At 39.4% G+C, this 27,749-nt stretch overlaps 2 protein-coding genes across 13 annotated transcripts in view; one reads left to right on the top strand and one right to left on the bottom strand.

Annotated features, from left to right (window-relative positions):
• MRPL44 (mitochondrial ribosomal protein L44) lies at nt 1-25,496 on the top strand. Of its 11 annotated transcripts, none has more exons than XR_009213300.1 (9): nt 1-222; nt 2,176-2,644; nt 6,716-6,894; nt 9,706-9,916; nt 11,215-11,855; nt 12,121-13,566; nt 14,308-14,438; nt 14,556-14,679; nt 21,716-25,494. XR_009213300.1 is itself a non-coding variant. In XM_032754323.2 (4 exons), the coding sequence occupies exons 1-4, from the start codon at nt 44-46 to the stop codon at nt 9,899-9,901; spliced, it is 1,023 nt and encodes a 340-aa protein (XP_032610214.1). In that variant the 5' UTR covers nt 1-43; the 3' UTR covers nt 9,902-10,709. The 11 variants fall into 11 exon arrangements, 1 of the variants encoding a protein (XP_032610214.1); XR_009213299.1 differs by having other exon boundaries at nt 14,304-14,438; XR_009213297.1 differs by having other exon boundaries at nt 14,205-14,438.
• The window catches only part of SERPINE2 (serpin family E member 2), a 63,659-nt gene continuing 53,791 nt past the window's right edge, over nt 17,882-27,749 (bottom strand). Inside the window, exons 6-9 of one of the 2 annotated variants that reach the window (XM_032754300.2) lie at nt 25,501-25,601; nt 23,111-23,197; nt 20,362-20,445; nt 17,882-18,722 (exon numbers count right to left, since the gene is read on the bottom strand). In XM_032754300.2, coding sequence (XP_032610191.1) covers nt 18,685-18,722; nt 20,362-20,445; nt 23,111-23,197; nt 25,501-25,601 — 310 coding nt within the window. In that variant the 3' untranslated portion in view covers nt 17,882-18,684. The remainder of the gene's footprint in view (nt 18,723-20,361; nt 20,446-23,110; nt 23,198-25,500; nt 25,602-27,749) is intronic. The other variant, XM_032754304.2, reaches the window with a different exon arrangement.

Here is a 27,749-nt window from a genome sequence, read left to right as displayed (position 1 = left end):
CCCGACTACTTTCGTTCCGTCCTCCATCGTTTTCTCCCGTGCAATGGCGTCCGGGCTGGTAAGATTGCTGCAGCAGGGGCCTCGCTGCCTCCTGGCCCCAGTCGCCCCCAAGCTGGTCCCTCCGGTTCGGGGAGTGAAGAAGGGATTCCGCGCCGCCTTCCGCTTCCAGAAGGAGTTAGAGCGGCGGCGCCTTCTGCGGTGCCCGCCGCCGCCCGTGCGCCGGTAGGAGCCACCTCGGGAAGAGGTCTCAGGCTGGCGGTCTTAGGGTGGCGGTCGCAGACACTGGGTCTTCTTCCCGCGGCGTCGTGCCTGCGGCTGATGCGCCCCTGGATTAAGCCTTAGGAAGTTTGCGATAGAGACACCCGTGAGCTGTGGACGCGTGGCCTGAGGCAAACAAAATGGGTTTGTGCCGCGGGCGGTAGAGCTTCGGGCTGCTCCAGACGTTTTGAAACTACCAATTTAGGATTTTGTCTACTGAAAATTGGGAGAAATGGGGCTAGTTGGAGGGTCTTCCTTATGTGGACTTGGATGTTGTAGCCCCCATTTGTAATGCCTGAGAATTCCGATAAGCGGGAAGAAAGCAGTCCACAGCATCGTAAATTAAGGAGAAAAAAAATTAATCCACAACCTGAAGTCTGCTGTCTAGAGTAAAAGGAAAAAAAGTTAGCTTTAGATTTTTGCCCTAATTAATGTTGTTCTGGTAACAGATTTGGCAGAGAGAGACACAGGTTTTTATAGCTTCAAACCAGATCATACTTTATATAATTTAAATTTCTTCATCTTTTCTCTTTAATAATGTGTCTTTGACATGTTGTCATGGCATTACAAAGAGATGTACCTCACTCTTTTTTATGGCTCTGTATATGGGCCTATGAGCTCCATATTATTGCCGTGAAAACCTATGTAACAGCGTGTATCTTTATTTCATCTTTGGGGACGCATACGTAGTATGAAATTTTGAAAGCTGTTAGTACTTAAACATTGCCGTTCAAAAAATGTTGATCCACTTTGAACTCTTACCAGTAGGAATGGTCTTCTAACAGAGAAGATTATGGCAAAAAATAAAATCTCTTCTTAATTCCCATTCCCTTGTTTATTATAAGGTTAAGTATTTTAGGCTCTCAAAGTTGGAAGAAACTTTATGGGTGGGACAGATTATATAGGTGTATATGTTATATGTATATCTTATGACTTTCAACCCAGGTTTTCATACTTTGCTTCCCTTTGTTTCTTAAAGGGGTTTTATATTGTGTTACGTATAAGTAATCCAGAGATGACTTAAAGTATACAGGAGGATGTGCATAGGTTATATACAAATACAGGTATACCTCATACATATTGTAGGGTTGGTTCTAGACCACGACAATAAAACGAGTCACATGACTTTTTTAGTTTCCCAGTGTATACCTAAGTTATGTTTATACTATTCTGTAGTTTATTAAGTGTACAGTAGTAGTGTCTAAAAAGCAATTTATGTACCTTAATTTAAAATACCTTATTGCTAAAAGATGGTAACACAGAGACACAAAGTGAGAACATGCAGAATTGCTACAAACCTTCAATTTGTAAAAATAAAATGCAATAAATCTGTGAAGCACAATAGACGGAAATAAAATGAAATGAAGTGGGCCTGTACTACACCATTTATATAAGAGACTTGAGCATCCATGAATTTCAGTGTCCAGGAGAGTCCTTGTAACTAATCCCCCACAGATATTGAGAGATGACTGCAAATATAACATACCTAGTGTTTATGGCTTGAATCTGTGAAATTAACATTTATGTTTCATACTTAGGTATAAAACATAGTTTCATGGTTAGAGCAGAAATAAGGAACCTAAAAGGCTAATGGCTTGGTCTTTTATATTGAAGAACCAATTTCATGTGACAATTGGATCAAAGGGAAAATTAATTCAATCATATGTGTAGAATATAGCAAAGGACTGCCAGTATCTGACTTCAGTCTTAACATTTAGAATATCAGCCTGGCATTAAAAAGAAATATAACCTTCTTTCATTTCCTTTATATGATTAACATTTAGAATATCAGCCTGGCATTAAAAAGAAATATAACCTTCTTTCATTTCCTTTATATGATTAATAACATTACAACACAGTGAACAATTTTTATATCACAGTAACAGGTTGTTCTCTTTACTGTCTTTACATTTTCAGTTCAGAGAAGCCGAACTGGGATTACCATGCGGAAATACAAGCTTTTGGACATCGGTTACAGGAAAGCTTTTCCTTAGATCTTCTCAAAACTGCATTTGTTAATAGCTGCTATATTAAAAGTGAGGAGGCCAAACGCCAACAACTTGGGATAGAGAAAGAAGCTGTTCTTCTGAATCTTAAAAGTAATCAAGAACTATCCGAACAAGGGACATCTTTTTCACAGACTTGCCTCACACAATTCCTTGAAGACGAGTACCCAGACCTGCCCACTGAAGGCATCAAAAATCTTACTGACTTTCTCACTGGTGAGGAAGTCGTGTGTCACGTGGCTAGAAACTTGTCTGTGGAGCAGTTAACACTGAGTGAGGAATTCCCAGTGCCCCCGACTGTATTACAGCAGACTTTCTTTGCAGTTATTGGAGCCCTGTTACAGAGCAGTGGACCCGAGAGGACTGCACTTTTCATCAGGGTATGTAATAATTGGACATGCTTGAGATAGACAGAAGGGAAAATATTCTTTTGTAATTCACTTCTTTGATATATCACCTTGGAAGTGAATTTTTCTCCCAAGAAAAACTGAGAAAGACCTAAAGGTTTTTTATGGAAGGGCTGTAATTATTCCAGTTGTCTCTTATTATGGATATCATCAGAAGTGAATATTAAATTGTGGGTTGTGATTTCTGAAGGACCACAAGCCATATCATCTTTAAGTTTACATCCTTAGGGCCAAGGATACTGCCTGCATGAGAGATACTCAGTAGATGTTTGGTGAGTGAGTGAAGTCAAAGGACACTATGCAGAGGCCTGTGCTTCAGTACCAGCTGCTGTCTGCTCTTCCAAGTGATGAAATCTTGGATTTCAAGTCCCTCTAATGTATACTTCTTTGTTAGCTAGTGGCTTAGCTAATTCAGATTCTTATGTAATTGGTACAACTTGACTCCCACTGTCCTTTTATAATTTATTAACTGGGAGAAGTTTTATCCTCTGCCATTGGATGAAAACGAGGTTTTGTTCACTTTTTGATAATAGTGAGTCCACACAATCACTTTAAGTCATAAAAAAAGTCTTAATTCAGGCACCTATCTGACTGACGTTCAGTCTTTAAACCAGCATCACATGCTGTTGGAATCTTTCCATTTAGTTTTGATACCAAGTTTGATAATTTTGTTAGAGAATATCTGTATTTACTGACACTTCAGGCTTTGTTCATAGGTAAGACCTATCTTTCTCCCCCCAGTTAGTTTTTTCTATAGAAATTCTGACAAAGTCCTTTTTGATTTCCAAACTATAACTTCTGTGGAGTAAGTTTTAAAACTCTGAATAATTTTTGGTCACCGTTTTGAAATTCTACAAGGTAGTCATGAAACTGTTGGAAATATTTACCATATTGTAATGCATCTTAACAGTTCCAAGTAAAGATCTTATGAAACATAGATAATTCAAATATCTATTTCTAAGTTGAGCTTTGATGTCTCTTATAGTAGAATTGACAGGTTTGGATTGTCCTGTTTCATTTGTTCATCCACTTAATATTGAGTGCCTTACTATGGGCCAGGCACTCTGCTGAGCTCTGAAACCACTATCTAAATAGGATTTGATCCTACTCACAGCTCATTATTCAGATGGAATGCAGTGTGGAAGTGCTTTCCTGGAGGTTTTCAGGTGCAGAGTGAACTTAGAGGAGGCAACAACCAACTTTAGTAAGGCTAGAAAAGGTTTTGCAGAAGTGATTTGTGCCCCTTAAAAGGATGTTTTGGGAAGACAATGTCAAGGATGAGCTCGTGCTTGGGAACTACAGTTAATTTTTTGTGGCTGGATCATATTGCATTTGGCGAAGTGATCAGAGATGAGTCTGGACCTTTAAGAGCCAGTGTACAGAAGAGCTAACAGTATTACTAAGAAAGTGGTTTGAGCATCAGTATCAGCATCACTGGAGAACTTGATAGAAATGCAAATTCTCAGGCACCCCCTCAGAGTACATAATCTCTGGGAGTAGGGCCTAGGAATCTGTATTTTAACTAGCTCTCCAGGTGATATCTCTGCATCTGGAAATTAGAACAGCACTCTTAGCCATGCTGCAGAGTATGTATTTGGATGATCTTGTGTAGCGACAGCTGGAGTTGTTCTAAGTGGGAGGTTTTTAATGATCAAATGTTCATTGAGAAACATCATTTCTTCATACTGCTTCCCTATTCTGGGGAGATGAGATTGGAGTATTCAACTCACACCCTACTAGAAAATTCTAATAAGTTATTAAGACCAGGAGCAAATAGCAAAAAATAGGAGACAATAGAAGGTAATCACTTAAGAAAAATTGAGCTTTCTTTCTATATTCCTATTAATATCTTAGATGATGGGAAAGAGTTGTGTTTCCTTACCTTACACTTGGTTATTCTATATGACAGATAGCAGTTCAGTGATTTTTATATATGTGTGTATACATATATGGCATATCTACCTCTGTATATATATATATATATATATATATATATATATATTTTTTTTTTTTTTTTTTTTTCTGTCGCCCAGGCTGGAGTGCAGTGGTGCAATCTCGGCTCACTGCAAGCTCCCCCTCCCGGGTCCACACCATTCTCCCGCCTCAGCCTCCCGAGTAGCTGGGACTACAGGCGCCCGCCACCACGCCCGGCTAATTTTTTTGTGTTTTTAATAGAGACGAGATTTTACCGTGTTAGCCAGGATGGTCTCGATCTCGTGATCCGCCCTCCTCGGCCTCCCAAAATGCTGGGATTACAGGCGTGAGCCACCGCGCCCAGCCCTACCTCTGTATATTAAAACATTTCAAAATCCCCTATTGAGAATGGATTTGTAAGTTTTTTTTTTTTTTGAGACAGCGTCTCTGTTGTCCATGCTGGAGTGCAGTGGCACAATCACAGCTCGCTGCAGCCTTGATTTCCTGTGCTCAAGCCATCCTCCTATATCAGTCTCCCTAGTAGCTGGGACCACAGGCATGTGCCACTGTGCCCAGCTAAATTTTTTTTGTAGAGACGTGGTCTCATTATGGTGTTCAAGCTGGTCTTGAACTCCTGATTTCAAGTGATGCTCCCACCTCGGCCTCCCAAACTGCTGGGATTATAGGTATCAGCCACCACGCCTGGCCTAATATTTTTTATTAATGAAGCTGAAAGTGTTCTGGTGCTTGGAGGAGTGTTGTAATGAATTGACTTCATTTCATGAACTAAGTGATCTTTTTAAATTTCTTCCCTCCTGCCTCCATCCGTCCATCCATCCATCCTGTTATCATATTACTAATGTTTGTTAATACAAGTTAATTGGAATATGTAAATTGCTGTGAAAATTAATGTTTGCTTCCATAGTTTCCATACAACATAACACTTTTTACTGGCAAAATCAATTCTGCTTTGAATGTTCATAATTTCTCAGTTATCTTAGTCATATAAATAATTACTACTATGTTACAGTTTTAAAAGTTTATGTGAAATTATTAAATGATTTTTAAAAATTATTTTTTATTATTTTTTGAGACAGAGTCTTGCCGTGTTGCCCAGGCTGGAGTGTAGTGGTAGCATGATCTTGGCTCACTGCAACCTCCACCTCCCAGGTTCAAGCAATTCTTGTGCCTCAGTCTCCCTTGTAGCTGGGTTCACAGGTGTGCAGCATCACGCCTGGCTAATTTTTGTATTTTTAGTAGTGACAGGGTTTCACCATGTTGGCCAGGCTAGTCTCAAACTCCTGGCCGCAAGTGATCTGCCTTCCTCGGCCTCCCAAAGTGCCGGGATTACAGGTGTGAGCCACCTCACCTGGCTGAGTTTTTAAAAACATTATTAATGGAGGAAGTATTGTTATTTAGAGGCCCTGAGTGCCATTTTACATGAGTTTCTATGAGAAGTTACTACTTTTTATTCGTTAATTTTTTAAATTTTTTTTTCTTACTAGTAGGAATATAATTCTAAATTATAAGATAGGGCAGGGTATGGTGACTAATGCTTGTAATTCCAATACTTTGAGAAGCCAAGGCTGGAGGATCCTTTGAGGCCAGGAGTCGAGACTAGGCCGGGCAACTTATGGAGACCTCATCTCTATGAAAAATTTAAAAGCTAGCCGAGTATGGTGATGTGCACCTGTAGTCTCAGCTGCTGAAGAGGCTGAGCTGGGAGGATTGCTTGTGCCCAGGAAGTCAAGGTTTCAGTCTGCTTGTGATCATGCCTCTGCAACTCTAGTCTAGGCAATAGAGTGAAGCCCTGTCTCAAAAAAGAAAAAAAAAAAAATTATAGGATTCTACCTTCTGTGGAATTTTGGTAGATCATACTGCTTGAAATAGGTTTCTCAGGCTTGCAGATTTTTTTAATCCAACTATGATTTTTGTAATAAAATTTATGTAAAAACTATGGGAATGAAAAAGAATAGTACTTTTTGTCTTTCGTTTCCCATTAAGTTTTAAATTTCTGTTAAAAATGTACTCTGTGGCTTCTGTAATTTAAAAAGTGTAAAAAATGTATTTTGAATTGTCCTAATGTTCTTTCTACTAATTAAAATGTATAAATTATATTTTTATATGCAGGACTTCTTAATTACTCAAATGACTGGAAAAGAGCTCTTTGAGATGTGGAAGATAATAAATCCCATGGGGCTATTGGTAGAAGAACTGAAGAAAAGGAATATTTCAGCTCCTGAATCAAGACTTACTAGGCAGTCTGGTGGCACCACAGCTTTGCCTTTGTATTTTGTTGGCTTATACTGGTTAGTGAAATTTTAATCTTAACTTTATAACTTTGAGGAAATCCTAAAAACAGACTCCTCACAAAGCCTTAAAAACACTCTTCACATTCCATAAGGAATGTTAACATAACCTCTTCAGATTCCTTAACGTAACTTCTAATTGCATGAAAAGATTTTTTAAAAATCTCTTCCCCATGGTTATTATTGACTACTTCCCTTCCCGCTAGTTATGCTTAGGAGGAATCTGAGTTTTGCTAATAGTAGCTTTTGTCAGTCAGCTATTTGCTATAGACTTGCAGTGTGTTATCTTAAATTTTTCTGTGTAGAAGTACAAATGTTGACTTGTTCGTGTTACAGATTTAACCTTAATCCATTCTTGTCAGTAGCTTCAGCTGAGCCTAGAACTGGAAAAAGAAGGGCCTTAGTTATCCATCAAAATGTATAAATCAACCCATGTTGAGAGCTTTTTAGTTTTGTTAGTAAAAAGTTGACCTGCCCCAAATTAATCTCAGATGTCAAGATTAAAGTGTTAAATGTAAATATTGAATATTTAAGATAGCTAGATTAAAATTTAGGTAAATTTTTTTCTAATCCTTGTATCACGAAAGACTTTGTAAGTATAAAAGAAATAGAAGTTACCACATGGGGAAAATGGATAGTGTAAAAAGTTTTATTTATTGAAATGCAAAAACAGTGAGATACTCTTTGTTCCTTACCTGATTGGCAAACTTTTTAAACATATCTTTTATCATCAGTTTATACACTGCTGGTAGGAAAAAAATGTGCCATATTTCTGTGAATAATGTTGACAAAATGCCAAGCATCTTAAAATTTTTTATGTTCTTTGATTTTGGTATCTCAACTTTTGGTTGTTTGCCTTAAATTTGCAGGCAAATTTTGTGAACAAAGACATTTGTTGTTTACCTCTTTATGCTCCATACTTTGAACAGTTGCTGGGACATGGTGGTCAGTAAATAGTTGTTGAACTAAAAAACAATTAGACATAAGTTTGATATTCCACAAGAGGGAAATGATATGTGTACATGATGGAATATAGTACAGCTATTACAGGCGACATTTTAAACGAATTTTTAATGAGATTGGGACATTTTGGAGAATGATCTTTTATCTAAAAAAAAAAAAATGTAAGAAGTAATATGCCATATCACTACAGTGATTACTATTGGGTAGTAGTGTTTTTGTAGATTTTACATAATGACTTTTTAAAACATGATCAGTGATAAAACCAGCAACATTAGACTAAAAACAAAATTCTATGCTCGTTATTCACTTTAAGATGACTTTTTCTGATTCTCAAACTTTGTGCAAATTTGTATGTGTTTATTATTACAAAGTTTCACTTATATAACCTTTGTTTCATTTCCAATTATAACAGATGTTTTTTAGCAAATTTATTCCATATTGTTGTTTTATTTGTGTAGCTTCACTAGTTTTTCTTTAATTTGGTTTCGGTCTTCACTTTCAAATCAGCTTATATTGAATCTGACTTAGTAAATGCAGTTGCCAAATGAATCTGATTTAGTAAATGCAGTTGCCATGCATGAAACTTTCAGGAGATGCTTCTTTTAATTGCACAGATGAAATTTTAGGTCAGAAAATTTCCAGAAAGTAGTTAAATATATTTCAGAAGTAGCAAAAAAAATAGGATTATAGTTATTTGATGTGCACATTCTACATTCTTTGTTCCCTTGAAGGAACATTTTACATTTTTAAGGAAGATAAATGGTTATGATCTAGAAATATCAGTAAAGCAGAGGAATACCTACGTTAGATTTATCAATAGAATACTCATAGCCAACATTGAGTGTTTCCTCACTTGGGAATAAATTAGACTGGATTAGAAATATATAAAATGATTTTAAAATCTGAGCCTGTTTTGAAGCTCTAACATTCTTTTTTTTTTTCTTTTTATTTATATACTATATCTTTTTTTTTTTTTTTTTTTCCAGAGGTCTCACTATGTTGCCCAGGCTGATCCCGAACTCCTGGGCTCAAGCAGTCCTCCTGCTTTGGTCTCCCAAAGTGTTGGTGTTAAAGCTGTGAGCCACGGGGAGGCCAAGGCGGGCGGATCACAAGGTCAGGAGATCGAGACCATCCTGGCTACGGTGAAACCCCCGTCTCTACTAAAAATACAAAAAACCAGCCGGGCGTGTTGGCGGGCGCTTGTAGTCCCAGCTACTCAGGAGGCTGAGGCAGGAGAATGGTGCGAACCCAGGAGGCGGAGCTTGCAGTGAGCCAAGATCGTGCCTCTGCACTCCAGCCTGGGCGACAGAGCGAGACTCGGTCTCAAAAAAAAAAGCGTGAGCCATCATGCCCAGCCTAAAGTTATTAATTTGAAATATAGAACTGATTTCTGGTTTCTCATTTGTGTTAAAGTTTAAATGACAGACTCAAAAGGCGTAATTTTTTCAACAGAATCTTTTCCCAAGTTATATCACACATTAAAAATAAAAGTAGTCATAATTCCAGATAATTTTACTAGTTTCAGGTTTTCATAAGGAGATATTTATTTACATATTCTTCCAATTCTCTCATCAACAATTGAAAACGTAGATACGACTTGCTTTTTTGACTTGATAGAGTTGTATATCTTTCTAAGGAAACATAAGTGCATCTTTGTCTAATTACCATATGTAATGAACCTGCAACAAATCTAGTTAAAATCCAAAAGATGATCTATCAGAGCTATTGTGTTACTTCTAATGGGTGTTATTGAAATAGATGTAGAAGGCATAATTGCTTTATAACTGCTTTGTGTACTGTCTTACAATATTCCATGTAATTTAAGACTACTATTTGTTCTCTTTCTAGTGATAAAAAGTTGATTGCAGAAGGACCTGGGGAAACAGTATTGGTTGCAGAAGAAGAGGCTGCTCGAGTGGCCCTTAGAAAACTTTATGGATTCACAGAAAATAGACGGCCTTGGAACTATTCCAAGCCCACAGAAACCTTGAAAGCAGAAAAGAGCATCACTGCCAGCCAGCCAGCCATGGATGCAGCAGCCTGAAACTTGAGAGCAAAAGTGAGATAAATGTCAAAGGTGTTTCAAGCCAGACATTTTCAAAATTGTGAAGAAATAGATGATGTTTTTGTTTGTTTCTGTTTTTTACTATGTTCTCAAAATTAAATAAATGTTAACCAAGTCACACTGTTTTTGGTTTTGTTTTTCTAAAATCTTGGTTTGATCAAATCTTTTTTTTTTTTCTTGAGATGGAGTCTTACTCTGTCGCCCAGGCTGGACTGCAGTGGTGCGATCTCGGCTCACTGCAACCTCCACCTCACAGGTTCAAGCGATTCTCGTGCCTCAGCCTCCCTAGTAGCTGGGACTCAGCCTCCCTAGTAGCACATGCCACCATACCTGGCTAATTTTTGTATTTTTGGTAGAGATGGGGTTTCACCAAGTTGGCTAGGCTGGTCTTGAACTCCTGACTTCAGGTGATCCACCCGCTATGGCCTCCCAAAGTGCTGGGATTACAGGTGTGAGCCACTGTGCCCGACCAGATCAAATCTTTTTTTGACATTTTTGCAAGAAATTTTCCTAATATTCTTGATTTAATTGTATAGAATTTGTATAATTAGGTGTATTTCATTTGCCTCTAGCTTTGAGGTATCATAATTTATGTATCTTATGTGAATTTTTTTGCTGTAATACCAGTAAAGTTTTTTTTCTCCACATGTTACATTGCATTTTAATTTGATATACCCAGTAATGGCAGGAGGTTGATGAACTTCGCTTCTGTAATAACAATTTTAACTAAAATAGTAATGTTAAAACTCTTTGGGAAATGCATAGTACAGATTATAAGTAGGCAGCTATTTACATGATCCCTAAATTCTAAGTTTAAAATTATGTATACTTCTAGTAGTTTCTTATTCAATTTCTATTATAAATAGGAAAAGGCAAATTTTATGCTTTTCAGAAATTGCCTTTTCTAAGAAGTTGAAACTCAAAAACAGCTTAAAATGTTAATGGTGAAGGGAAAATAAAGCAGGTATTTATCAGTTCAATTTTGTATTCCAGTCATAATAATAGTATGTACCAAGCACTGTTCTAGGTATTGGAACACATTTAATTCAGTAGAGAGGTTTTGGTTTTCTAATCCTTTGTGGTCAGTTCAATAATCCCCTAACTGCAAATTCCTTTTCATTTATCATTTTTTAAAAACTTTGGCAACAGTAAGTTTTAGTTTGAGTCTTCCAGTGGTCACTCCCAGGGTTTAACAAGAATAGCAGGACCTACGAGTTGAGAATAGAAAAGAGGTAAGATGTTAAAACCAACAGTACTTTTGCCATGAATTTATTTATTTATTTATTTATTAGATGGAGTCTTGCTCTGTTGCCCAAGCTGGAGTGCAGTGGCGCCATCTCAGCTCACTGCAAGTTTCGCCTCCTGAGTTCAAGCAATTCCCCTGCCTCAGCCTCCCGAGTAGCTGGGACTACAGGTGCGTGCTACCACGCCCAGCTAATTTTTTTGTATTTTAGTAGAGACGGGGTTTCACCGTGTTGGCCAGGATGGTCTCAATCTCCTGACCTCATGATCCATCCACCTCGGCCTCCCAAAGTGCTGAAATTACAGGCGTGAGCCACTGCGCCCGGCCTGATATTTTTTTATAAAGAAAGATGAAGGAACTTTGAAATGCCTTTCCTGAGACTGGCTAGGAAAGTGGAACTTGAGTTATCTTACAGGGTTTATAGCTCCCAAAGATAAAGCAGAGACTTTTTGGAGGGGAAAATTTGAAAAATAACTAGTTGACTGAATTGGTAGGTTAAAAGCGAGTTAAAGTTGACCCTCGAACAACGTGGGTTTGAATTGTGCAGATCAGTGTGTATATGCAGATTTTCTTCTGCTTCTGCCACCCTGAGACAGCAAGACCATCCCCTTTTCCTCCTCCTCTTCCCCTTACTCAGCGTGAAGACAAGGATGAAGACCTTTTTGATCATCCATGTCCACCTAATGAATAGTAAATATATTTTCTCTTCCTTTGATTCCTTTAATATTTTTAGCTTAGTTTGTTGTAAGAATAGTTTATAATATATATAATAAAATATGTGTTAATTGATTGTTTATTAATGTATTATCAGTAAGGCTTCCAGTCAGCCATAGGTTATTAGGAGTTAAGTTTTTGGGAAGTTAAAAGTTATATACAGATTTACTGCTACATGAGGGGTCAACCTCCCTAATCCCTGCACTGTTCAAGGGTCAACTATATTTTACCTTTTTTGCAGAGTTAACTTCAACTCCTAGTAATGGAACACAAAGATAGAGGACCAAAACCAGTGGTAAAATGCCATTTATGTGTGTTACTCACAAGTAAACATGATTTGATAAGCATCTCATTGGCACTGTAGGAGAAAAGAGATTATACGACGAACTTTTCTGGAAAGCAAGACATGTCTTCTGACCACTTATCCAGCATCTGTGAGATGGCAGAATCTAGCTGTGGTATGATTCTAATTTTTTTTTAAGGTAAACATTAAGAAAGTCTAGGGAATTCATTTGCAAACCCAGTAATCCTTCCTGCCCCCTGCCCCCAAATAGTGCTGATTGTGCATTCCCAAATTTCTCCTGCTCAGGGGAGTTTGCAGGACCTTAACCTACAAGCTTGGAGGGGAACTATCCTTTTAGGTTTTCAAGCTTTTAAACCTTGAATGCTTCCAAATTTACATGTGGGACAAGTCTAGCTCTAGTTCATAAAACTACTTTGCAAGTAGAGACCCATATGCCTTATGTAGAATGTAATTTCAACATATTTCTAAGTAAAGCCTTCTTTGAACTTAAATTGTTGTACTTTTTTAAAGCACCCACTAAAATAGGGTAGAAATTTAGGAAATTTAGAAAAATTGACATACATTTTCAATTGCATATCAGATATAGCTTGAAATTTGGAACCAGTCTCTGAGTAGCTATTTGTCCTATGAGCCTAACTGCATAAGTATGATATGTGGGCAGAAGGAACGTGGGTACAAGGATGTCGTCAAATGGTGCATGTGACCAAGAGCATTCAGTGACCATGTGAAGGACTAGCTCTTTGACTAATGCCTCGTCCATGTTGATAAGATAGTCATAAGACTGGAAGGAAGCACTGACATTTGAATTTAGGTTCACACCAGAGAAAGACATTAGTCATTTACTTTGAAATTCTGACTTTTTCCACCTTTTCCCACTCTCCAGTTCCCTGTGCCCAAAGCATAATTATACCAAGAAATCCCCTAGCCAAAAATGTAACATTAATGTCTACAGACTTACATAACCCCTATTCTTTAAAATTCATACTTTTATTATATGCATATGTATAATGAGGAATTTTTTTTCTCACAATGTTGTATGTGGTCACAAGAAAGTAAACTAGAAACTAATACTAAACTCCAAGTAAGAACGGAGCAAATTGGAGCTTTTTGTGTTCAGCGCTGTACTGATTTTGGCCACAAGATGGTGCTGTAATCCTATTGCACAATTTAGTATGTCAATTGTGCCATTATGGGGAATCTACTTTCTACTGATACAGGAAAGATTATGTCTATATGGCACAGGATTACCATGAAATATGACTTTTCAAGGCCCCATTCGGCTCTAATATTCCATGAATACTTCTTCAGGAGCCAGCTCACCTTGTTCTTCCCTCGCCTTTGGATAAGAATTTGATGTATGAACAATTCACCTCTGATGTGAAGGTATGGATTTTTGAGCTCTTTTCTATTCCCTGGAAAGAAGGAAGAGTGCAGGGCTGCCATAGATAAAACTTTTAAAAGACTTTTTTGCAGGCCTCTTCTTGGTGTGTCTTCCTACTTCCTTTTGTTGATAGGAGAAGATGCACTGTGGAGGCAAGGGAATCCTGTGTCCATCGAGACAGTTCCTGAAGCCAGACGTAGACAGTCTTCCCATCAGGGCGGCCAGCTCACAGCATCCCTAGCAGAGGGCTGTGCACTGAGGATGCTCAGCTGCTGGCATGCTGCCCAAGTTCTCCATCCTAAGCCCACTTTGTTTTTCTTCCCCTCAGTTCTTCCCTGTTCCATCTCCCCCAGCCTTAGTTTGCAAAGTCCCTCAACCGTTGTCCTCTGGGACCTAGAGGCTCTTAACTTTGGGTGGGTATCAAAGCACTTACTTGAAAGCCATGGTTCTCTCTGTATAATACCAGGAACGATTGCTAGATCTAATCCCATCATGCAAAGCAATAACAATTTTTCCTGGAACTTATGCAATCAAAAATCACAATTACACGCGCTCCTGAAAAAAGCTGTTTTTGGCATTGGTGGTCTGTGTGCTTTCCATGACTATTTATTTGTTGTTCATTTATCTGCCTGCCTATTAGTGTTTACTAACTACAGAAGACTAATGGTTTAAGAAAACTTTCTGGGAGAAAAACAGTTGGGGAAATTAAAAACATTAACTTACTCCTTCTTCAATTGAGGAAGAACTACAGTATTTGATTATTCAGAGGAGTTCAAGGAGTATCTTTTCACCTGAGCTGTTGTGTATTAAAATTGCAAATGAAGGCGTGGCACCGAGACTTATGCTTGTAATCTCAGCACTTTGGGAGGCCAAGGTAAGAGGATTGCTTGAGCTCAGGAGACCAGCTGTGAAGCATAGCAAGACCCTGTCCCTATTTTATTTTTCAAATTTCCAATGAACTCAGTTTGTTCTATTCTGATCTTTTTTGCAGAAGACATGAGTAAAGAGGTCATTGACAGAGAAGGATATTTCCGAGAGGGGAAGAGTTTGACTTTCTGATGATGCTTCCTGTACATAAACTATTGATGTCAGCATCTTCACATGAAGACATATCAGTAAGTGCCAGGAGACATTTAGCAATAAACTTACACAGTTAATAAGACAAATCTAGTTAAAAAAAAAAAAAAAAATCAGCTGACCATCATCAGATGAACTGACTTGACAGTGATGTTCATGAGGCTCCTGGCAGTCCGCCACCAGGACTCAATTGTTGGTCCTGGGATTTTTTTATTGTTTTTTGTCTAGGAAGGGTAGGCATGGAGGCCTGCCATTTTTCACTTTACCTTTGGCAAGAGATTATAAACTTCAGATGAAGGGGGTATAGCACTAAGAAATTTAAAATTTCATTTTCATTTTGCCACCTAATAATTTTTTTTTTTTTTAAGAGATAGGGTCTCAGTAGGTTGCCCAGGCTGGTCTCAAACCTTTGGGCCTCCCAAAGTATTGGAATTATAAGAGTGAGCCACTGCACCAAGCCCCTAATAATAATGTTATCTGCAAGCATTAACAATGTACTTGGTGTGATGAAGAACGGTGATTTCTCATCTTGCAAATTTCTCATTTAAATCACACCATCTCTATTTTTATCTTCAAGATTCAAGAGAGGGTCAAGGTGGGATCATAAACTTAGATGAAAGAGGTATGGCACTAAGAATCAAAAATTTCACTTCCATTTTGCTACCTAATAATAATTTTATCTGAAAACACCAACAATGCACTTGGTGTGATGAAGAACAGCTATTTCTCATTTTGCAGATTTCTCATTTAAATCACAACATCTCTATCTCTTTTTCTTCAAGATTTAAGACATGGTCGAAGGCACAGTTTGGGAATCCCCAGAGAAACGGGGCTTTAAAGCCAGTAGTGTCTTCCACTCTTTGGCTTCCCAAAGCTGACTCTCAGTAGGCAAATGACACAGTGTCTTTCAACATTCACAGGAGGTCAAGGACATAGAAGTCACCTTCCAGCTTACCCAGCTCGCACCTCTCTCCCAGCTGTCACCACTGATCACTCTTAGGAAGTGGGCAATTGCTACTCTGCTGGCCCAGGGGAAATGCCTGCATCCCTGCTCTTTCTTACCCGCCCTGCATGTGAATCTCATGTATTATTCAGTTTTTCATTTTCAGAAAACAGCACTCCTGGTACAAAGGCCACTCCCTTGGGCCTCTTTGTAAACTTCTGTTACGATTGGGATTTTCTTTTGCTTCAAAATTTCCTGTCATCTCTCCTTTTTAGGACAGAGTCAAAGGCCAGTTAAGTCAGAGCTTTCAGTGTATTTGGGTCAGCACCTACTCTCTTCCTCCACGGTGTCCAAGGAAGAATCAGAAGTACCCATCTCATGACCTGTCAAAAGAGTGACTACACTGATGGTTTGTCTCAGTTTTAACAAAGGTCTATCATTTTGTTACTTTAGGAAAACTGCAGCCTGTCTCTTGTTCAAACTCAGTGTGACATCTAATCTATAAGATACATTATTTGCTCAAACATGTCTATATACTGAGGCTGGAGGACTGCCTGAGGCCAGGAATTTCAGAGTAGCCTGGGTAACACAGCAAAGACCCCCATCTCTACAAAAAAATTTTAAAAACAAATTAGCCAGGTGTGGTGGTGCGTGCCTGTAAGTCCTAGCTATTCGGGAGGCTGAGGCAGAAGGGCTGCTTGAGCCCAGGAGTTCAAGGCTGCAGTGAGCCATGATCACACCACTGCATTATAGCCTGGGCAACTGAGAGACCTTGGAGTGATGGCATGATTTAAATGAGAAATTTGCAAAATGAGAAATCACCATTCTGCATCACACCAAGTACATTGTTAATGTTTGCAGATAACATTAGAGACCTGGTGCAGTGGCTCACTCCTATAATCCCAATACTTTGGGAGGTCCAAGGGTTTGAGACCAGCCTGGGCAACATAGACAACATACTGAGACCCTATCTCTAAAAAAAAAAAAGCAAATTATTAGGTGGCAAAATGGAAATGGAAATTTAAATTTCTCAAAAAAAGTTTTAGGAAAAAAGAAAACATGTCTACACAGCAAAAATGATCTATCAATCACGGGCCTGTAATTTTTGTGGCAGTCTCGGAGTCTAAATTTATTTCAGTTTCCCTCAGGGAAAGGAGTTTCCATAAATTTGATCATTTTGAAGTAAGACAAGTCCTACAGACCATTGACTTAAAGATATCAAAATGTAGTCTGGGCGCGGTAGCTCACGCCTGTCATCCCAGCACTTTGGGAGGCCGAGGCAGGCGGATCACCTGAGGTCAGGAGTTCGAGACCAATCTGGCCAACATGGTGAAACCCTGTCTCTATTAAAAATGCAAAAATTAGGCGCAGTGGTGCATGCCTGTACTCCCAGCTACTGGGCAGGCTGAGGCAGGAGAATTGCTTGAACCCAGGAAGCAGAGGTTGCAGTGAGTCGAGATCACGCCACTGCACTCCAGCCTGGGTGACAGAGCAAGACTCTGTCTCAAAAAAGAAAAAAAAAAGAAAAAAAAAACAGCACACATACATAGTTGGGAACAGCAAAGCTCAGCCCACTTGACAAATAATAATTCCAAATGGCAAACTGATGGAGTGCCAAATGTGAGGTTTTAATGTATAGTTTAAGGCAAGTAGAACTCAAGGGCTAAAAAGAAAAAAATGTTTTTAAGTGTTGATAAATGTTTTAAACTTAAATTCTGATTTAGGTTAGACTGCATAAATCTTTAAGAAATTAGTTTTTTAAAAAGCAGGCAAATGGTAACCTCAGAATTATGGTATTTGTAGGCTGAATGCCAGTGGCTCATGCCTGTAATCCCAGCACTTTGTGGGGCTGAGGCAGGTGGATCACTTGAGGTCAGGAGTTCAAGACTAGCCTGGGCAAGATGGTGAGGCATGTCTCTGTAAAAAGAAAAAAAAGAATTATGATGTTTGAGTTCAACTTGGAAAGTTACCTCGAAAAAAACAAAACAACAACAACAACAACAAAAAACCTGTCATTTCAAAAACACTCCTGCCTGTCACCAAAAACGAAACAGTTCCTGTTCCCCCAGGATTTCCAAAATACATGGTACCCAGCAACTTCATTCTGTACTTGCTACAAAATCCGTTTCTTTGCTGAGAATTCTTAGCCATTGCTGTAGTGAATGTAGCTAAGAGTAGAACTAGGATTACTGTAATAGTTACTCTGTTGATCTATAAAATGAGACATGTTGAAGCGGGGAAGTGTTTGTTTGACTGTCAGGTCTAGAGGAAAAGGATGGGAAAAGTCTCCGAGCTTTGAATTTCCTGATGTTTACATAATTAGAAGAGGCTGACGAATGTTTAAAAGGCTCAGTTTCTTCTATTGTATTTTCAAATAGCAGAGAAATAGCTTTATTTTTACTACTCATAACAGTTTATTTTTACTTTGTACAAAATACAAAAATGCAAATCCAAGGAGTACAGACCAGTAGTGACAGGCACACTGCACAACAGCAACCTTGTCTAGCAAGACAGGAGTTTTTAAAATTTTATTTTAGTGAATACATGCATTATATAAAACAACAACAACAACAACAAAAACACAAAGAGGCTAGAGATTTCACCGTTTCTACCCCCAAAATAACGCTTGCTATGAAGACTTTGGAGGGGGATGGGGGAAAAGAATTTAAAAGGCAAATAATTTTTCTTCATAAAAAGTAAAAGCTACCATAAAACTTTTTTTTTTTTCTGTCACATTGATTAAATTTCTTCTGAAAAGCCACACATATAGACAAAACAAAACAAAAATTCCTGAACTGGACAAACAGCAAATACTCGAGGGTTGTTAACCTAGGTAACAGTTCAGTAGTTTAAAGAATCTTTTAGACATTTGGAAGCCTTTCTATTCATTCCTCAGTACAGTGTTCCAGCCATCCTGCTTGTTTTTTCCCTCCAATACCTCCCAGAACAGAAACGCTTGCATCGAGTCTGTTCCTAAGAACTAGTTTTGAAAAAGAAGCGATGTACAAAAATATTTAACAGAACTATGAAAGATGCAGGAAAGGAGTCTTTCTTCGTAGCAAAGTAGTCATTGCTTTGCATGGTTTCTTTTGTATACTCTTCAGGGTTTGTTTATCTGCCCCATGAATAACACAGCACCTACAGAATTAAAAGAAAACAATGCATGACTCGGTAAATTAATAATCCTTAAAATAAGATGGAAGGTATTCTATTTAAGGGAAGGGAAACAATCATGTTTGACCTCTTGCTCAGTAGTGTTGTCCAGTAGAACTGTCTGCAGTGGTAGAGATGGTCTATATCTTTGTTGTCCAGCATGGTAGCCACTAGTCACATGTGGCCAGAGAGTGCTTAAAATGTGGCTAGTGAGACTAAGAAATTGAATTTTAATTTTATTTTTTATTTCTTGAGACAGAGTCTTGCACTGTCGCCCAGGCTGGAGTACAATGGCACGATCTCGGCTCACTGCAATTTCCGCCTCCAGGGTTCAAGCAATTCTCCTGCCTCAGCCTCCCAAGTAGCTGAGATTACAGGCGCACACCACCACTGCCAGCCAATTTTTTGTATTTCTAACAAAGATGGGGTTTTGCCATGTTGGCCAGGCTGGTCTCGAACTCCTGACCTCAGGTGATCTACCCACCTTGGCCTCCCAAAGTGCTGGGATTACAGGCATAAGCCACTGCACCCAACCAGAAATGGAATTTTTAAAGTTAATGTTAAATAGCCACATGTGGCCAGAAGCTCCCTCATTGGCTGGCTCAGTTCTGGAGCATGCCAATTAGAACATCACAGATGCAATGAGATAAGAGAATAAGGAACTATCTTATATTACTGATTAAATAAAATAGTAAAAGCTAAAATATATTAGTGCCCACTCTTGTACCAACAAGAAGCCAACCTCTGTACAAAGATGAACTTATACTTCATAATTGTAATAAGCAGTCAGCACTACTGTTGTCCTCATTTTAAAGATGAGGCTTAAGGCCAGAGCCAAGTTTGAACCATGACTCACAGAGCAAAAATCTACCGTATAAACACTTCCCAAGGTATAACAATAGAGTGGGCTTACAAAGTGATATGGCTTGGCTCTGTGTCCCCACTCAAATCTTGCCTTGAATTGTAATAATCTCCATGTATCAAGGGCAGGACCAGTTGGAGATAACTGAATCATAGGAGCAGTTTCCCCCATACTGTTCTCGTGGTAGTGAGTGAGTTCTCACGAGATCTGATGGTTTTATGAGGGGTTTCCCACTTCCCTTGGCTCTCATTCTCTCCCCTGCTGCCCTGTGAAGCGATGCCTTCCACCACAATTGTAAGTTTCCTGAGGCTTCCCTAGCCGTGTGGAACTGCGAGTCAATTAAACCTCTTTTTCCTTGTAAATTACCCACTCTAGGGTATTTCTTCATAGCAGCGTGAGAACAGACTAATACACAAAATTTGAAGTTATACAGCTTCTAGCAAAATTGAACTACCACATTTATATAAATATGGAAAAGTCAGTAGATGTCAAAAGTGTTCCAAAGGGATGCTGAGCCCCTCTGTTAAAAACAATCCGCAAAACCTAAAATCCTGTCAGTGTGTAAAAGATTCCATCACATCTGTAAACACAGCCTTTATTTTCCTATCTCTTTAACATGGGTGGTTATATTATTCAAAGTGTCTGCAACTATTGACATTAGGGAAATGGATTATGGGCACCACTGCTGGATGTAATGAAGAGTGCAATATACCTTTTGAAATTCTAACAAAGAGGGAATGATGGAAGAGGAGAGTCACTTACCTGTAGGATTATGTCGGATGAAAAACAGAAAAGGTCTGTCTACTATAAACCAGGGAGGCGATGATCTTGCAATGAGAATTGCAGCTATGGGAAGAAAAGGAAAATGTGTTGTGCATATTACATGAAGTCATGTAAGCATAAGGCCAGCAAGTTAGCTAGCTTCATGGACCCTCAGAGGCTGGTGTCTGAAGACACACTTAATGCTTGTTCCATAGGCTGGCCATGTTACAACAGGCTCAATGGTCACCATTTACTAAGCCTACCTTGGGCCAGGCCCTTTACATTACTCTCTCATCTCTTCTACACAAGGACCATCTCTGATAAACGTACTTACTCCTCCTAGAGTTTTGATGAGAATTAAATACAACATATTACAGCTCTTAGAACAGTGTTTGCCACTAAACACATCTAATGCATATTTATTGTTATTAGCTATTTTTTATTCACACCATCTGCTTTGCTGATAAAGCCGCCGGTCCTTTTTCTTTTTTGGGATGGAGTCTCACTCTGTCACCCAGGCTGGAGTGCAGTTGCGTGATCTCAGCTCACTGCAACCTCTGCCTCCCAGGTTCAAGTGATTCTCCTGCCTCAGCCTCCTGAGTAGCTGGGATTACAGGCATGCGCCACCACACCCGGCTAATTTTTGTATTTTTAGTAGAGACAGGGTTTCACCATGTTGGTCAGGCTGGTTTCAAACTCCTGACCTCAAGTGATCCACATGCCTCAGCCTCCCAAAGTGCTGGGATTACAGGCGTGAGCCACCGTGCCCGACCCCTGCTCCTGTTTAGCTTCTCTAAATCTTTTTTGTATATAAAGGCCCAGCCCAATTATCAGCTTTTGTATCTGTGCCTTCTCCTTTGGCACACTATTTAGGTTTCCTTTGCACTGGAATGTAGACCACTCATCCGGGACCTACTACCTTATACTGCTGTTCAACTTAGCAGGTATAGGCATCTGACTTGGAAAGCAAACTTCTTTAGGCTCATGGGTCTTGGCCATTCCTCGTCTGCCAGGCTTGCTTCCATTTAATAAGCCTGAACCAGGGCTTCAAGGGAGGGTAGGTGTGTGGCATTACTACCACATGCCTGTTGCAAGAGCTCAGTCCTCTTGCTCAAACCCCATGAAGTATTGAACACTTAGGCTTGATGTTATAAAGGAAACACCTGCAGTTATGCTGGGGCAAGCCCTTTTACTCAAAGTTATTAAAAACAAACATTAAATAGCAGGTGTTATGGACTGAACTATGTCTCCCCCCAAATTCATATGCTGAAGCCCCAAACCCCTAATGTGACTGTATTTGGAGATAATGCCTTTGAGGAGGTAATGAAGGTTAAGTAGGGTTCTATTCTAATAGGACTGTTGCCCTTATTTGAAGTGGGAGAGACACCAGGGATGTGTCGAATAGAGAAAAGACCATGTGAGGACACAGGGAAGGGGCGACCTCTGGAGATCCAGAGATATCAGGAGAAACAAACCTGCCAACACCAACACCTTGATCTTGAACTCCCAGTCTCCAGAAGTGTGAGTTCTGTTGTTTAAACCACCCAGTCGATGGTATTTTGTCATGGCAGCCCAGGCAGACTAAGACAGGAGGACCTGGGCAGTTACATGGGGCCTTGCACTGGGTTTAATACTCTGCTGTTGCTATCTTGAAATTCTTAATACATTTTGAACAAAATATTTTCATTTTGCACAGGACCCCACAAACCATGTAGCTGGTCCTGATAGTTACACTCGGCAAAATTGGTCAATAACTTTTAGATGTTACTTAAAATTACCTAGAAAAGACAAAAAACATCTTAAAATTTCTAACCCTCTCATTTCAGGGTCTTTGTTTTAAATACTTCTTTAAAGGAATTTTAAAAATGTTTATTCGAGAAAGGCAATAACACATCTATTGTGAGTATAACTGGTATGTTTCAATGACCAGAGTTATTTGACCCAGCTGCAAGTGTAGCTAAGATTTTCACTTTATGGGCTCACAGAGTTGGCCAAATCTATTCATCTATTTTCCTATGGATAATGAGGGGTGAAAAAACTGACTTAGGATTGTTCTGTTTTCTCCTTCATTATATAAACCACTGAGAAGGAAGCAGATGTGGATGTTCTAATTATCAAGGAAGGCTGTACAGCAATCCTGCCGCAATTCAACAGATGCTGGCGAGTTCTTTGGTTTATCCTGGATAGACCTGATTGCCTATTTTCCTTTAAGTACTTGTTGTTTATTTTATGTTTAAATCTTAAGATTGGTCTTTTTTGCCAGTAAGAAGCCAGAACATGTTTTATCCTCCTGAGAACAGGGGTCAGCAAACTATTTTCCTCAAGGCAAGTCTACCAGGACAAATCCTGTTTTTATAAATAAAGTGTTATTGGAACACAGCCACATCTGTTTACTTGTATTGTTGATGGCTGTTTTCATGCTACAATGACAGAGCTAAGAAGCTGTGATGGAGACGGTATGACACACAAATCTGAAATACATACTACCTGGCTCTTTATAGAAGTTTGCTGACTCCTGTCCTAGAGGAATTTCTCTCACTGAAATGCTTTTCTTTAATGAAATAGATTCTGAGCTTTGTGGTTACAGGTCTTCAATCTGTCTGTACTCACTGCTGTCTCCCGAGGGTTAACCCACACACAGTGCCTGGCTGGAAAGAAGGTGCATTACATATTTGCTCAACCAATGAGTATACAGGAATGTGTTTGCTCCCCTGCGAAAGGAAGCCCTGCCACGTGACCCAGTGCTTACTTGTTGCTGCTGAAGCTTTGGTTCCATCTTCACTGACTTCAATTTTTGCTTTTTGCAAGATATGAGAAACATGGAGGTTTTCTGTCCCTGTTTCCAGAAAATAAAACAGTATCAGCATTTGTTTGATAGGCAGGCCATTGGTTGGTTGGGGAAATAATCTCAAAGCTCAAAGCCATGGCAAATTCCAATTTTTAAAGTGTCAGAAGACGTGACCTCTGACAGTCCTGGTGTTGAAGGCTGCAGACAGCTGTTACTTGTGAATTTTAGTCCCTGCTACGTGAACTGTGATACTCACTTCTGGAGAGGGGCCCAGGCCCTCAAATGATTTAGTGCCTCTATCAATTCAATTCTGATCACTAGAATTATATTTTAAAAATGAAAAGAGCAGAGCTTTAAAAAGGAAGCCCGGTTTTCTGGAAGCAGCAAGGCAACAAGATTACTTTTCAGTTACAGAATGCAGATGCAGAAGGGATTTCAGACAGCATTTACAGATGGGGAAACTGAGGCCTAGAATGTTAAGTAATGTTCCCTGCAATCATATGGCTAGTTAGTGGCAGAGTAAGTCCTGGCTCTTCACAACAGCCACTCATCTCATGGGCATGCTAGTGAGAGAAGAGTGTCGAACAAGAAAAGAGTTTAGATTTTCCTGGAAGGGCCAATGCGTAAATGCAGTTGTGCCTCAGGGACATTCTGGTGAACTCACTTTACTTCTCAGCAAATTCTGACCATTCCAGCAACATCCACGGGGTGTAGCTTTCACAGAGAATGAAAAACTTAATGTCAACTTAAAACTTAAGTTGACATTAGTCTGGATGGGACATAGGTCTGGATGCAAAGGGATAATGTGCTTTTTGTGTCATCTGCTTTTGAACTATCTGCACCAATGACCAGCTCTAATATGACCAAATTGTGACTGAGATGCACATTTATAGGGCCCAAGTCACATGCAGTGTTAAAGAGGACTTTCCAGGAGAATTTGGGGCACCTGGTTCTTCCTGTGAACACCCCCCCATTTAGTATTTCAGCTACCACGAATAACCTTGAAGGGAAAAGTGCAGATGAAAGTGGTGCTTCTCAGTCTTTGCTGGGCTGAGGGACTGTGTTAAAATGGATTCTGGTTCAGTGGGTCTAGGTTATACCCAAGATTGTGCATTTCAAACAAGCTCCCGGGTGATGCTAATGCTGCTGGGCTGAAGGCCTGAGTTTGAGTCATGAGGGATTAACGGCTATCAGAATATCCACAGAGCTGCAGGTTCACCAGGGGAGTCATGTTTGTCCCCAGAACACGTACTAGGTGTTTACTAGCATGCAACTGAAGCTGGTAATGAGCTAATTTCTTACCACTCAAGGTTATTTGCAAGCTGGAGTGCAAATAATGTTCAAGCCATGGCTTTTCCTTGGAAAGATTGCTGTGTTCTAAATTTAAAGAACAAAGGACTGACCATTCAAACATAAATCTAGAAAAAGGTACATATACTGCTGGCAAATGAAAAGCATGCCTTAATTGCTTTGGCAAAGGAAAGTTTTAATCAGATTCATTTGAATTTATATTGCTTCAGATTAATGAGCATGAAATGCCAAAATACATATCTGGGTATAGTGAATGCCTGCAGTCTTGATTTTTTTTCAAGCAAAAGGAAAAAGTTGGCATTTGAAAACAGAGTGACAATACCTAAGTCAGAGCCAATATTCATAAAAGCAATACATGACATAATCCTTTAGGTAGTCACTGGGGCTTCCCGTGAAATGTACGTGCAAAATGTGGGGATGCTGATTTAAATGAAGGTCAAGAGCAATGACTAGATAAAGAAAATGAGGTATATACACACCATGGACTACTACTCAATCATAAAAAGAATGAAATAATATCTTTTGCAGCAACTTGAATGGAGCTGGAGGCCATTATTCTAAATGAAGTAACTCAAGAATGGAAAACCAAATACTGTATGTTCTCGCTTATAAGTGGGAGATAAGCTATGGGTATGCAAAGGCATACAGAGTGGTATAATGGACTATGGAGACTCAGAAGGAGGAGGGTGGGTTGGTGAGGAGCTAAAAATCTATTAATACATATTGGGTACAATGTATACTATTCGGGGGAGGAGTGTACTAAAATCTCAGACTTCATTGCTATATAAACTGATCCATGTAACCAAAAACCACTTGTATCCCAAAAACTATTGAAATAAAAAGATAAAAGAAAAATAAATAATAAATGAAGGTCAATAAATAAACGAAGGTCAATAGCATCATTTGGCAATATATCAAATGAAACCTTCTACAATTTTAGGGCAACACATTCCTAATTCTGATCCTTTTTCTCTGAACAAATCAGTCTCAGTTTGTAACACTTTCTTCAAGTATACAAATACATTTTAAATTGAACATACTTGTTATTTTTGCAAAATTTGCCTTTGATGAATCAAACATGTCGGTAATGCCAAGAACTTTCAGCGGCTCCTTTAAATCTGTTTGTGCTACGGCTGTGAACCTAGCATGAAAGCAGAAATGGAGAAAAAATCACAAGGCTATAAATGCTACATGATAGAGTTGGTGCATGTTTACAAACTGATTCTTTTAAAGTTAATATCTGAATACCGATCTGAATTGCATCTTAAATTTGAATTCCAAATTTAAATACCAGATAAGGACAACTTATCTCTCAAACACTTAGCTGGCAAAATGAGTCATACATACTAACGGCAAGAATAGGCGCTCCCCCTCTAATCCCAGCACTTTGGGAGGCCGAGACGGGTGGATCACGAGGTCAGGAGATCAAGACCATCCTGGCTAACACGGTGAAACCCCGTCTCTACTAAAAATACAAAAAATTAGCCGGGCGCGGTGGCAGGCGCCTGTAGTCCCAGCTACTCAGGAGGCCGAGGCAGGAGAATGGTGTGAACCCGGGAGGCGGAGCTTGCAGTGAGCCGAGATTGCGCCACTGCACTCCAGCCTGGGCGACAGAGAAAAAAAAAAAAAAAAAAAAAGAATAGGCGCTCCCACCCTCGGGTGTAGTGGGCCCTCTGTTCCAATACTTAGGAAGATCTACAAACATACTTTCTTTTATAATGACGTGGAGGTTGAGTGTTAAGTTCCTAGTACTCTGGAATATCTATCATTCTTCCCCATATCCAACTAAAGTTCCCCATGTCCATCTTGGCTGCTCTAAGACCTGCCATCCTTATTGGGATTGGAGATGGTCAAAAGAGAGGAGAACCATTCCTGATAGTTCATTTTGGGATTCTTTTTTTTGAGACAGAGTCTTGCTCTGTGGCCCAGGCCAGAGGACAATGGTGCGATCTTGGCTTACTGCAACCTCTGCCTCCTGGGTTCAAGCAATTCTCCCGCCTCAGCCTCCCAAGTAGCTGGGATTACAGGCACCCACCACCATGCCTGGCTAGATTTTTGTATTTTTAGTAGAGACGGGGTTTTTCCATGTTGGCCAGGCTAGTCTTGAACTCCTGACCACGTCATCCGCCCTCCTTGGCCTCCCAAAGTGTTGGGATTACAGGTGTGAGCCACCATGCCCAGCCCCTTTTGAGATTCTGAAAGTATTTTACTATTAAAACAGGAGCAAAGATTAGGCATAGGTGACATGATATTATATTTGGGTATAATATAGGTTTCCTGAATATTTGTGACCTACCTGGCCTTGGGGATGTATGGAGATATATATATGTGTGTGTGTGTGTGTGTGTGTGTGTAAATGTCAGTTACTATCATCAGAGCATGCTTTATCAGATTTGATCTCATCCTGTGGAAGAGCACCAAGGAGAGGTGGGCAGATTCTCACTACAGTTGGGCTATAATGGTAAAGAACCTGTTCTTTACCCATTGAGGCCTACGATGCCACCATCTTATTTATTTATATCAAGCATTGCCTACTTGAAGGCTTATTTTACCAAAAAAAAAAAAAAAAAAAAATCTTGAGAGGATTAGTAATACTTATTGTGAATGTCTTACTCCGATTACTTAACTCGGTGACCAAAGAATCAAAAGCTGTTAGAACTCTCCACTACCATCAAGACCTGGGTTGTTAAAAGCTCTGGATGGTGGGAAGTCAGCAATGTTGAAAAGTTAATAGAAAGGGAACAACATTCATTGCTTCTTCACAGTTCTGGACAAAGCATTCTCTGACCTGTTAGAACATGAAGATTCATACAGGATTTGGGGTTACTTTTCCCATGGCTTCAAGTCATAACAGCTCAAATTCCATCTTTGTCTTACTCTTAGGGTATAACAGAAAAATGGGCTGCCTTGGTCTTCATGAACTTCTAGTTAAATAAATAAATAACTAAAATGAAGCTCCTTATGAAAGCACATGGAGTTCTATTAAACTTCACTGTACTTTCATCCATACTATGATGACCCACATGTGTTTTCAGTCTTTTAAATACAATGAGATATGTCAAAAAGCCCCTGCAGTACCATGAACAGCTTATGCTCATGTGGAGGTTTAGAGACCAGGGTTGCCCTCTCTCCTTTCTTATGATCCATATCTTACCATACAGGAAGCATAGGCATTGAATAAAAGCGTTTAGAAAAGCACGGCCTCGTAATCCCACCATGAAATTTCTGCAGAACAGAACAGGCTTCATCATGTGCCACATTTTCACCTCATGTTGTCTGACGTCCGACA

This window comes from Hylobates moloch, unplaced genomic scaffold (assembly GCF_009828535.3).
Source record: "Hylobates moloch isolate HMO894 unplaced genomic scaffold, HMol_V3 SCAFFOLD_1, whole genome shotgun sequence".
Lineage (NCBI taxonomy): Eukaryota > Metazoa > Chordata > Mammalia > Primates > Hylobatidae > Hylobates > Hylobates moloch.
This window is presented reverse-complemented; position numbering and strand designations above follow the sequence as displayed.